At 41.2% G+C, this 12,123-nt stretch overlaps 1 protein-coding gene across 1 annotated transcript; it reads left to right on the forward strand.

The window, feature by feature from the left end:
• Window positions 1-9,568: 9,568 nt before the first annotated feature.
• LOC100278661 (uncharacterized) lies at window positions 9,569-10,307 on the forward strand. The gene is made up of 2 exons (NM_001371663.1): window positions 9,569-9,679; window positions 9,786-10,307. Exon 2 carries the CDS (start codon window positions 9,826-9,828, stop codon window positions 10,159-10,161), a length of 336 nt encoding a protein of 111 aa, NP_001358592.1. The 5' UTR covers window positions 9,569-9,679; window positions 9,786-9,825; the 3' UTR covers window positions 10,162-10,307.
• The last annotated feature ends 1,816 nt before the right edge of the window (window positions 10,308-12,123 follow it).

A 12,123-nucleotide genomic window follows, 5' to 3' on the forward strand; every position in this document is an offset into this window, starting at 1 on the left:
TGGGAAAAAGGGGAGTTTTTGAAATCTTGAATCAATTTCTCTTGGAATGACTCTCTTTATGTCTTAACACGTGTGTTTGATTTAGAGATAGAAATTTGAGTTTGATTTGCAAAAACAACCAAGTGGTGGCAAAGAGTGATCCATATATGTCAAATTTGAATCAAAACAATTTGAGTTCTTATTTGAATTGATTTTGTATTTGTTCTACTTGCTTTATGTTGTGTTGGCATAAATCACCAAAAAGGGGGAGATTGAAAGGGAAATGTGCCCTTGGGCCATTTCTAAGTATTTTGGTGATTTAGTGTCCAACACAAGTGCCCTAGTGTAAAAAGGTGGACAAAGTACAAATCAAGGATAAAGGTATGTTTCTCAGACTTAGTACATTGTTTTATGGACTAATGTGTTGTGTCTAAGTGCTGGAAATAGGAAAAATCCAATTGGAAATGTCTTGGCTCGAGCAGCCAAGAATCTGTTGAGTCTGGGGGCACCGGACTGTCCGGTGGTGCACTGGACAGTGTCCGGTGCGCCAGGCTGGCTCGAGCGAAGTGGCCGCTCTCGGGAATTCACCGGCGACGAACGGCTATAATTCACCGGACTGTCCGGTGAGCCAACGGTCGGCAGGGCCAACGGTCGGCCGCGCGATCTGCGCGGGACACGTGGCCGAGCCAACGGCTAGAAGGGGGCACCGGTCTGTCCGGTGTGCACCGGACATGTCCGGTGCGCCAACGGCTCTCAGGCTGCCAACGGTCGACTGCGCCATTTATGGAAGGAAATCGGGCACCAGACAGTGTCTGGTGTGCACCGGATTGTCCGGTGCGCCAGTCGACAGAAGGCAAGATCAGCCTTCCTAGATTGCTCTCAACGGCTCCTAGCTGCCTTGGGGCTATAAAAGGGACCCCTAGGCGCATGGAGGAGCACACCAAGCATTCCTACAACATTCCTAAGCACCAAGACATCAATTCCGCACCTTCGATTCTTTGCGATAGCAATTAGAGCTCTAGTTGAGTAGTGAACTCATTGAGTTGTGTTGTGAGCTCTCATTGCGACTTGTGTGCGTGGTGTTGCTATGATTTCTTGTCTTGAGTGTGGTACTAATCCCTCCCTTGCTCTGTGTTTCTTTGTGAATTTCAAGTGTAAGGGCGAGAGGCTCCAAGTTGTGGAGATTCCTCGCAAACGGGATTGAGAAAAAGCAAGCAAAACACCGTGGTATTCAAGTGGGTCTTTGGACCGCTTGAGAGGGGTTGATTGCAACCCTCGTCCGTTGGGACGCCACAACGTGGAGTAGGCAAGCGTTGGTCTTGGCCGAACCACGGGATAACCACCGTGCCATCTCTGTGATTGATCTTGTTGGTTATTGTGTTTTGTTGAAGATTCCTCTCTAGCCACTTGGCAGTTATTGTGCTAACACTTAACCAAGTTTTTTGTGGCCTAAGTTTTAAGTGTTACAGGATCACCTATTCACCCCCCCCCCCCTCTAGGTGCTCTCAAAAAGCACCACAAGAAGGAGTACCATTCCGACTATACATTGCAGCTGAAGATAAGGTCATTGGGGCTGTTCTCACACAAGAAACTGAAGGAAAGGAGCATGCAGTGACATATCTAAGTCGGAGGTTGGTGGATGCTGAAACGAGGTACACTTTTATTGAGAAGTTATGCTTATGCTTGTTTTATGCATGCACCAAGTGTAGATGTTATTTACTGTCTAGTCATTGCATGGTTTGTGGTCAAGCCGATGTGATCAAATACATGTTGCATAACCCAATTATGAGTGGTAGAATTGGTAAATGGGCTTATGCACTCATAGAATATGACTTGGCCTATGAACCATTGAAATCCATGAGAGGCCAGGTCATAGCAGATTTTATTATAGAACATCAGATTAATGACACTCATAAATTAGACATATCATACCTCACTGTTTCTCCTTGGACTTTATATTTTGATGGATCGGTTTGCAATGAGGGGCAAGGAATTGGCATTATGCTTGTTTCACCAAGTAATGTCTCCTTCGACTTCTCTAGCCGATTGAAAACTTACTGCACTAACAATCAAGCCGAATATGAAGCCCTTTTGTTCGGCTTGGAACTTCTAAATTGTATGGGAGTAAAACATGTGAAGGCATTTGGTGATTCTCAGCTGGTCGTCCAACATGTGTTAGAAGAATATCAATGTTTTGATGGTACTCTAAATAGTTACCTTGAAAAATGTTGGGGCATAATTCATTCTTTTGACGAATTCAGTATTCGGTATATCTCTAGAGTTGAGAATCATAGAGCTAACAATTTGGCACAAGATGCATCAGGTTGTCGAATAAAGCGAGGGAGATTTCACAACACTGAAAATCTGATAACCGGTGCAGGGCCAATTCCCCAGGTCGCGGACCGTCCGAGTAAAGACTCCGGACTGTCCTTGGTTACCAGGAAAGTTCTCCTAATTAATTCAGCTGATAATGAAGCCGATGCAAGTGATTGGAGGACGCCCATAACTAATTATTTATGAAATCCCAATATCAGGACAGATAAGAACATTCGGCGTACAACTTTGAAGTATGTTTTGATGAGTGATGAACTTTACGCCGAACAATCAACGGCGTCTTGCTTAAGTGCTTAGGCCCAGATGATGCTATATTAGCCATGACCGAAGTACATGAAGGAATTTGTGGTACCCATCAATCGGCTCCAAAGATGAAGTGGTTGTTGCGAAGGTCTGGTTTTTATTGGCCTAACATGATAGCTGATTGTTTCAAGTACTACAAAGGATGCCAAGTGTGTCAAAAATTCAGTGATCTACAGTTGGTCCCTGCAGCCGAATTACATCCTATCATCAAGCCTTAGCCTTTCAGAGGATGGGGATTAGACTTTATAGGAGAAATTCATCCTTCATCATCAAATGGGCATCGATTCGTGTTAGTTGCCACTGACTACTTTACCAAATGGACTGAAGTCGTTGCTCTGAAGAACATGACACACAAGGAGGTAATTGAGTTCATAACTGAGTATATTATTCATAGATTCGCCATTCCCTAGACCTTGACTACAGATCAAGGAACTTCTTTTTTGTTAAAGGAGGTACGTGAATTTGCTAAATTATATAGAATTAAGTTGCTTAATTCATCTCCGTATTATGGTCAGGCCAATGGACAGGCCGAGTCTAGTAATAGGGCATTGATTAACTTGATAAACAAGAAGATATCCGATAATCCTAAGCATTGGCATAAGATTTTGTCCGAAGCTTTATGGGCTCACAAAATATCTAAACATAGTGCTACTAAAGTATCTCCTTTTGAGCTTGTCTATGGGCAGGAAGAAGTGTTGCCTGTGGAAATAAGTTTGAATGCTGTCAGGTTCGCCAGACAAAATGATCTAACTGTCATTGATTATTATAATTCAATGATGGATAATATTGATGAGGTGACCGATAAGAGGGTGATAGCTTTGGGAGCAATAGAAAAGGACAAGATCATGGTAGCCAGGGCCTACAACAAGAAGGTCAAAGCAAAGTCATTTCAAGTAAGGGACCTGGTGTGGAAGACCATCCTGCCTCTAAGGAATAAAGACCGGAAGTTTGGGAAATGGTCGCCAAGCTGGGAGGGTCCTTATAAAGTAAAACAGGTAATGTCTGGTAACGCCTATTTACTACAAACATTACAAGGCAAGGATTTACCCAAGGCTTTGAATGAGCATTTCCTCAAGCAGTACCATCCTAGTATGTGGCAAGATGCTTAAGAAAACCGATGTAATCACATCGAGTTAAGATGCTTTTGATTTGCTCAGCTCCACCAAAAGGCAGGGGGCATATGTTGGGCGCCAAAATGAGAGACCGAACGGTCCGGCCCTAGGGCCGGATGGTCCGCGGTCCGGACGGTCCGCGCCTGTGGGCCGGACGGTCCGCGCAAGCGCAGAACAAATTAGGGTTCCGAGTTTCTTTCTATGTTTGTTGGCGAGAATCTCAGGATAAGCTCGGAATTTTGTTGGTAACGGGTCCAGCCCCCTCCTCTATAAAAGCAGAGGAATACGACCGATTTAATCAATCAATCGAACCCTCAATCAATACAATTTACATTTATTCTTAGGAGTAGTTCTAGTCTAGTTCTAGGTTAGTCTTCTAATCCCCAAATTCTCTGCTTCTCTTCGACTCTATGTCGATTAGAGGAGTCTAGGTCAGCCTGCCCGAGCCTAGCAAAGCGGAAAAAGACAGAGGGAGGGGGAGCTGCATCTTATTCTCTTCACGTTCAGGATCAGAGAAGCATTTGGAAGGGGCGAGGCCTTCATTTAACTCCTAGGATCTCTCCTCCCCGACGGGGTCCCTCCCAGGAGCGAGATCCAGGCGCCGCCGGCGATCTTCTGCCGCCCCCTGCACACGCGTGGACCGTCTGGCCCTAGGGCACGGACCGTCCGGCCCTCAGGCAGGAAACCCTAGCCTCGCACCAGGTCGCGGACCGTCCGGCCCCTAGCCGCGGACCGTCCGCGCCTGCGCAGAGAGCACTGCCGTTGGTTCGTGTTGAGTGATTGGCGCCCAAAAAAGGTGCCAACACTACCCATGTAGATTAGCAGGCAGTACCATTGACCAGGCCCAGTGCAACACGCGAACCAAAACAACTTTAAGGGCTCCTTTAGATACCCGGAAAGAAAATACACATGGGTTTACCCCGAAGGGAATTTCCACCCTACACCAGACATCCCTGTCCCACTAGGTGATTAGAACCCTCTAGAGGTGATTTTACCCGATATTTATTTGGGAGAGACAGGGATTAAAATCCTGACCAACAAAAAAATTAGAAAAATCAGAAAAAGAGAGAAATGTAAATTGTTGCTGCAATACACAAAATTATTAGCAAAGATAAAAAAATATTCGTACAAATCCGAAGTACATGCATCAAATGAAAATATTTCATACAAATCCGAAGTACATAAAAAGGCAAATTGTCACAAGGCACTCCAAAGATAACCATTCCAAAGTTCATACAAGAGTTTCTCATGTCAACCTTCACTACAATGTCTCAAAACTAGATACAAAGAAGCCAAAAATGTAAGCACCATCTGCAGCCATCAGCTTGTAAACACCATCAGCAGCCACGATACAATGTAGATTAGACCTACAGTTATATAAAAGCAAAACAGTTACATGCAATCATCTTGGTATCCAACTTTCTGATTAAGTCTGGAGTGAGAAGATGGACTAGGAACATGTGCAAATAAATAAGTTAATTGACTATAAGTACAAACATATGAAAGTAAGTTACCATGGGAGCGATTTCGCCTTTGACCCATAACAAACGAACCTTTGAAATCTTGAAGTTCATGAAAAATTCTCTATTGACCTCACACTTCAGCACATTTGTTGCCTGCGCCTTTTCCTCATCTGAAAGTTCTTCAATTGATTTTAGAAGATCCAGACACCACTTGATAGAATAGTCACCTGCTTCCTTAGTTGTCTCATTGAGTTCATTCATAAATATTTTTGTTTCATTTGCCCTAATGTCCACATAGTTTTGTAAAACTCCAGCAATATTGAGCTTTCTTTTCTTCCCAATCCTATTTTCAAGGTTTTTAGAGCAAGATGAAGATGATGTTTCTATCTAATCTATGTCTATGGGTCCACTAGATGGCATGTGATCATCCACATTTGCAAGGAAAGGGTTAAGGTGAGAATCATGAGCATCAATATCAATAGTGCTAACATGTTCAGTTGGTTGGGGTGCTGGTTTAGTTGATGTGAAGTTTAAATCACCTGTAGCAATGCTTCCTGTTTCACATAGCAAATAGATTCAATTCCATGTGATTCACATAGCATTGTATATTTAAATAGTAGATTAACAGAGGCACTTCTGATATAGACAAAGAAAGAACACAAATGACTCTAAAAGAGAGACAAAAAAGATTTTGCTTTACTACTGTATTCTTAAACAAAAGCTAGCTAGCTGTCACTCCACTAACGGATTGGTCTTTTGGAAATCAATGAGTTATCCTAGTTTTATCTAGCTTAATTAACTAAAAGGTATGTGATACAAATATTACAATACCTTCATGCAATTTTTTCAATAACGTTCGAAATACCAAGAGGAGCTAACATTTGTAGATAGACATAAAGATGAAACACTTAAGACACAGACTTTGACAGAGCGGCGGCTGCATCAAGGTCTGCTTGGCCCATGCTAATTAGGCGCTGCCGGCTGAAACTTCTGCTAAAGAATGTACCTAGAACATTCGCGAGAACGAAGAAGTTGATGTACCTGAAACTTCTCCTATGCCCCGGTTTGCTGTAGACTGTGTCGAGTGCAGAGGGTCTGAAACTTCTGCTACGCTTCGGATTTGCTGTAGATCGCATCGAGTGGAGAGGAGCTGAAACTTCTGCTACGCTCTCAACTTGCTACAGACCGCGTCGAGTGACGCGTGGAGAGGGGCAACAAGCAGCATGGACACGTTTTGTAGCGGTAGAGGAGTGCGACGAGTGGAGAGGAGCGGCGAGCAACATGGGCGTGTTTCCTAGCGATGGAGTGAGCGATGATGGCTGGCGCCGGTAGCGCAAACCCTAGCCGCCATGGCGAAACACGGGCTTGTGGAGGAGAAACACGAAACACGGAGCATGAGCTAGAGAAGGGAACGAGAAACACGAGCGTGGAGGCGTTTTTTTCATCCCCGTGGATCAACAAGGATGAAGTAAAAAGACCCGTGGCATTTTTTGCCCACACATCATCCAAAAGGAAGCCTAGGATAAATAGTGAAAAAAGGCACGGGCCTCATCTTTCTTCCCCGCGGTTTGGGTCGGGATCCCTGTGGGGAATGCAACATCCAAAGGAGCCCTAAGTGAGTTATGTGTCACCATCATTAATCAAGGGGTGCGGTGGAAGCAATCTTGGGGGATTACATTAGTGGGTTGCTACTATGTTTTTCACCCTTCTCTCGACCAAAATCTCCAGAATACTAACGAGTCAACCATCCAAATTAATATAAACGCTGTCGGCATTTGAACGCTGCAAGTTGCAACCTGGAAGCAAGCAGAATCCCAGTGCTGCAATTGCAATTCATAGGGGTGGGAGATGGCATTAGAGGAGGCTGCCCCTGCTCTTATGTGCATCAAACAAAGTGAAGTAATGAGTTCGCTTACTGTATCTCTTAGCCATTGTATCAAGATGCGCCACCAGGCAATGTATGGGTGCACAGACCTTGCCTTTGCGCCATTCGAAGACCTGAACACCTAGTGATTTCATAAGCTGCTGGCAGCATACTACTCCATCTATATTCAAGAGCCACATTTATTCAAATGTAAACAAGAAAGATGGCCCAACATGCAAGCCTATTTAGTGCTCTCTTAGCAATACGTACTGTGCATTTGAAACACTGTGCCCAATAAATTCCATTCATGGCCACATCAAGTTGTGAAATCAATTGGGGTTGATGAGAGGAATGGAAGTGATTGACACGGGAACTCCTCTCAGTGTTCCAGACGGTGGAGCTACTCTCGGACGAATTTTTAACGTTCTTGGGGAGCCTATTGACAATTTTGATAAAGTTTTTCTTACCTTGAGTCATTGAGTCATTATATACCCCTATTCTATTGTGGATCCTCCACGGTCTTATTTCTTTCATTCTTGCTCGAGCCGGATGATGAAAAATTCTCATGTCCGGTTCCTTTGGGGGATGGATCCTAAAGAATTCACCTATCCCAATAACAAAGAAACCTGACTTAAATGATCCTGTATTAAGAGCAAAATTAGCTAAAGGGATGGGACATAATTATTATGGGGAACCCGCGTTACAGAAAAGAGTCTTCGTTTATTGGGAAAGAATCAATATACTTTTAATGTCGAATCGGAATTCACTAAGACAGAAATAAAGCATTGGGTCGAACTCTTCTTTGGTGTTAAGGTAGTAGCTGTGAATAGCCATCGACTACCCGGAAAGGGTAGAAGAATGGGACCTATTCTGGGACATACAATGCATTACAGACGTATGATCATTACCCTCCAACTGGGTATTCTATTCCACTTCTACTTTTTAAATTAAAGGGTATTCTGAAAGAGGTATTTCTTTTATTTTCACAATAGCTTTCTTTTGAATCCAATTTCAAGTTCGATTAGAAGGATAGAAAGGCGATGAGAATGGGAAAAGAAAAAAAAATATTTTATTTTAATGAGTTCCCCTTTTTTTGCAATTTTCTTATTATCAATTCCATTCATTTATTTTATAGAATACTTTTTTATTCTATATCTATAAAAAATCTTTATTTTGTAAACTAAAAAATACAATAGTCAATATTCCTTATAATAGATATACTTAATTATATCATAAGAATCTTAAGATATATTTCGAATAGATAGAAATAGTAAATTTGAATTGAGACACATATTCTATGACAGATTTTAACTTACCCTCTATTTTCGTACCTTTAGTAGGCTTAGTATTTCCGGCAATTGCAATGACTTCCTTATTTCTTTATGTGCAGAAAAATAAGATTGTCTAGAAACGACGGGGCCAAATTTTCTCAATGTATTTCCAGGATCATAATACAGATATTTTTTTGTGTAAGTACTATAATATGATAGGGTATGTAGCTCTTTCTACACACAAATGAAAAACGTCTATGGATGCAGATATAAGCTACGAGCATAAATGCATGCATATGCGTAGCCAACTATAGCGAGTTTTTTTAAGTGGATCCACTAATTTTTTTTGAATAGAAAGTCAATGTATCTAACCAATTATTTCACAGGAGTACTAGCTACTGAAAGCTATTTCAGAATCAAAAAAAGTAAAGTAAAAATCATTTAGCTTATTCTCTCAATTTCAATTGACCGCTACTGGATTTAGTATATCTAATATGAATTGGGGTAGTCCTATGCATTGTGGATGGCTTACTTAATAATACTTAAAAAAACGAATTAATAATCGAGATTCCTTGCCGATACTCTACTCTAATAAATAAAAAAGAAATAAAAAAAGAAATCATCTATTTAATGAATAGCATAAGATTCATTGAGTTCTTGTCGCACTCCTTTGTGAAAGAGTAGAATGAGAAAGCTAGTGAATCTTAAACCCATTGATAAAAGAAAAAAAGGATAACAACTATGGTTAGGGAATAAAAGAGGGTTTGGGGATAGAGGGACTTGAACCCTCACGACTTATAAAGTCGACGGATTTTCCTTTTACTAGAAATTTCATTGTTGTCAGTATTGACATGTAGAATGGGACTCTCTCTTTATCCTCGTCCGATTAATCCACTTTTAAAAATTAAAAGATCTCGAAAACAATGAATTAAAGGATTTGATTACTCAATATTTGATTGGAATAGATTCACAATAATTCTAAAAAAATTATGAATTTTCTATTTCATAATCATTCCTAATTTCATTCTAAAAATAAAATAAAGAACCTATATTATAATATGGGTTCTGTCTCGATCCTTTGCATATGACCCAACAAGCCACCACAGAACCTCTCACGTAGCACTTCTCTTCCACCCAACACATTCAATCCTCTTCCTTTGCCACTCCCCATTAAAGAAAACCAATTGACCTCCCATCCCTCTCCCCCTATAAATAACCAGCCATCTCTTGTCCAGCAACACCAAAGGAACACCTCTGAGCATTCTAAAGCTCATAGTCCTCTCCTCCCAGAGCATTTCACATCGGTCTCATCTCCACCTGCTTGTATCCAGCGCCTCGTCACTCTACAAAACAGTAAGTCCCCTCGCTATCTGTATCTAGGCCTCTAATCCTTGTAACAGTATAGCATCCATTCTTAAGTGTATCTCAATCAGCTGATTTCAACGTTTGATGGATGCAGACAACACATACTTCCAAAACACAGCACATACCTCCAAAGGATGAGCCGCAGCAACAAGAAGAGCTCTAGGGGCCTTGACCTGAAACTGAACCTCTCACTTCCTGCAACAGGGGACTCCTCCGGGAGGGTGATGGCTGATGAGGAGTCATCCCCGAGCTCCTGCCTGTCGTCAGAGAACGAGCATGGCCTGCAGTGGTCCAACAGCCCTGAGGCCACATCCATGGTTCTTGCTGCCTGTCCTCGCTGCTTCATCTACGTCATGCTCCCACAAGATGATCCTTGGTGCCCCCAGTGCAAGAGCCCTGTGCTCCTTGACTTCCTGCAGGACAACAGCAACAACAGTAATAATAGCAGCAGGAGGAGCAGGAAGGGATGAACGATATGGTTCCATTAGGCTGAGCATCATGAAAAAGAGTTCTATGAAGTCTTCCAGTAGTTCTATTTTCTCCAGTCATTTCTTCAGTGTGACTGATATATACATACTAAAATAACGAAACGAGCACCCATACGCTAGTATTACAATTTTGATGTACACTGGCGAGTGATGGCTATATCTTTTATCCTTCTGATGTAGTGGTGAAAGCTGTCTCACTGAGTCACCAAATCACAGGTTGGAAGCAGCCTCTCTGCATTGCAGGGGAAAGACTTACCTCAGTTTATCCCTTCACGAGAGCCCCACTCATGTGAAAGCCTTCAGCAAATGTAGTAGTTTTGTTTATACGGACCGGACTTCGTATCTTTTCATTTCAAGATAAGAAAAGTTCACCCTGGTAGAGTGAAATTGGGAAGTAACTTCATTCTATCATACATAGGAGCTTCAAATCCAAGCTTCCGCCTCGGTTTCAATTTCCGACATGGTTAGCTGAACTGATCAATTGGCATTATTGCTTCCACGTTGCAACAAAAAGACGTGTATTTCATGGACTCTATCAGCTAGCCATGAAGACATCAGGTATTGAAATGGTGATGGAATTCCAAATTGGAAAGGGATATGTTTAAAAAAGGTTGAAAAAAGTTGGTGTGACGCCATGCAATAAATACTGATGAATTTCAGCATGCGTCACTCTGTTTCCACAGTGCATTTATCTGAATATGAACATTATTATGCAACAACCTTACTCAATGCTGCTTTGGTCAACTTTGTCAAGCCAATATATTGAAGTTCACTTGATAAAAGGTGACTCCGGTTAATGTCATCATTATCGGATACTACAAGTGGATTTGAATCACATCAAAAGAAGAAAGATCAAAATAGCATGTGCCTATATAGTATATGCCCATTAATTCATGTTGACTCGCAAGCTTGTCCCTTTCAATTCATTCATTCATGAAAACAACAATGTTTCAGGCTGTAATATGGTAGTTCGGTGACAAGACAACAGAAAAAGAAATGAGTTGTTAACAGGGAAAAGAAGAAAGAAACAAGACACAAAGAAAAACCGAATGTCATGTCAAAATTTATTACAGTATAAAACACAAAACGTAGCTAATTTAAGAATTACCATGTGTCACCTGTTTTGTTTGGTGAGTGTATGGGCCTATGTGTATTGCCTTGTTATCGATTATAACACACCTAAATCACAAGCAAATAGGCGATTACAAAAATCTGCACAAACCAAACCAGAGTATGATAGGCCTGATAGGCCAAAGAACATACTAACGTGAAATAGCAAATAAAAAAAATCGAGCCTAGTACTCTTACTCTATCTGTTCCAAAATGCAATCTATTTATGTTTGTTCTAAGTCAAACTTCTCTTGATTTGACAAAATTTATAGAAAAATGTACCAACATCTACAACACCAAATTAGTTTTATCAAATCTATCATAAACTATGTCTTTATAGTGCATATATTTGGTATTATAGACATAAATATATTTTTCTACAAACTTGATCAAAGGCTAAGAAGTTTGACTTACAAGGTAGGATAAAACTTACACACCTTACATTTTTTAAGCAAGAGAGCATTTATTAATGTGTTCTTCCATTCTCACAAATTATAGTATTTTACATATAAAAATAATTGTAAGATCATTAGTGAAACAAAGGGTAAACCAGGAGATTCACTAAAGGGGTAAACCAGGAGATTCACTAAAGAGAGAAATTAAAGAACAAGTGGAATAATGGATTTTCTGAACTACAGAGAATAATGACCAAAAAGAATTGCAGCTAAGGTCAATACTAGTGAAATGTTCACCTACACATCCGTTTATCCCATTTACACGCCGTGTAAACACTACACAGTGGCTTGCCGTGTCCATTTAATCAATCATTTATCCTGTTTAATCACCATTTAGTCCATTTAGATTGCCGTTTAGCCTGAATAAATAGCTAAATGA

Source organism: Zea mays, chromosome 10, assembly GCF_902167145.1.
Source record: "Zea mays cultivar B73 chromosome 10, Zm-B73-REFERENCE-NAM-5.0, whole genome shotgun sequence".
In the NCBI taxonomy this organism is placed as follows: domain Eukaryota; kingdom Viridiplantae; phylum Streptophyta; class Magnoliopsida; order Poales; family Poaceae; genus Zea; species Zea mays.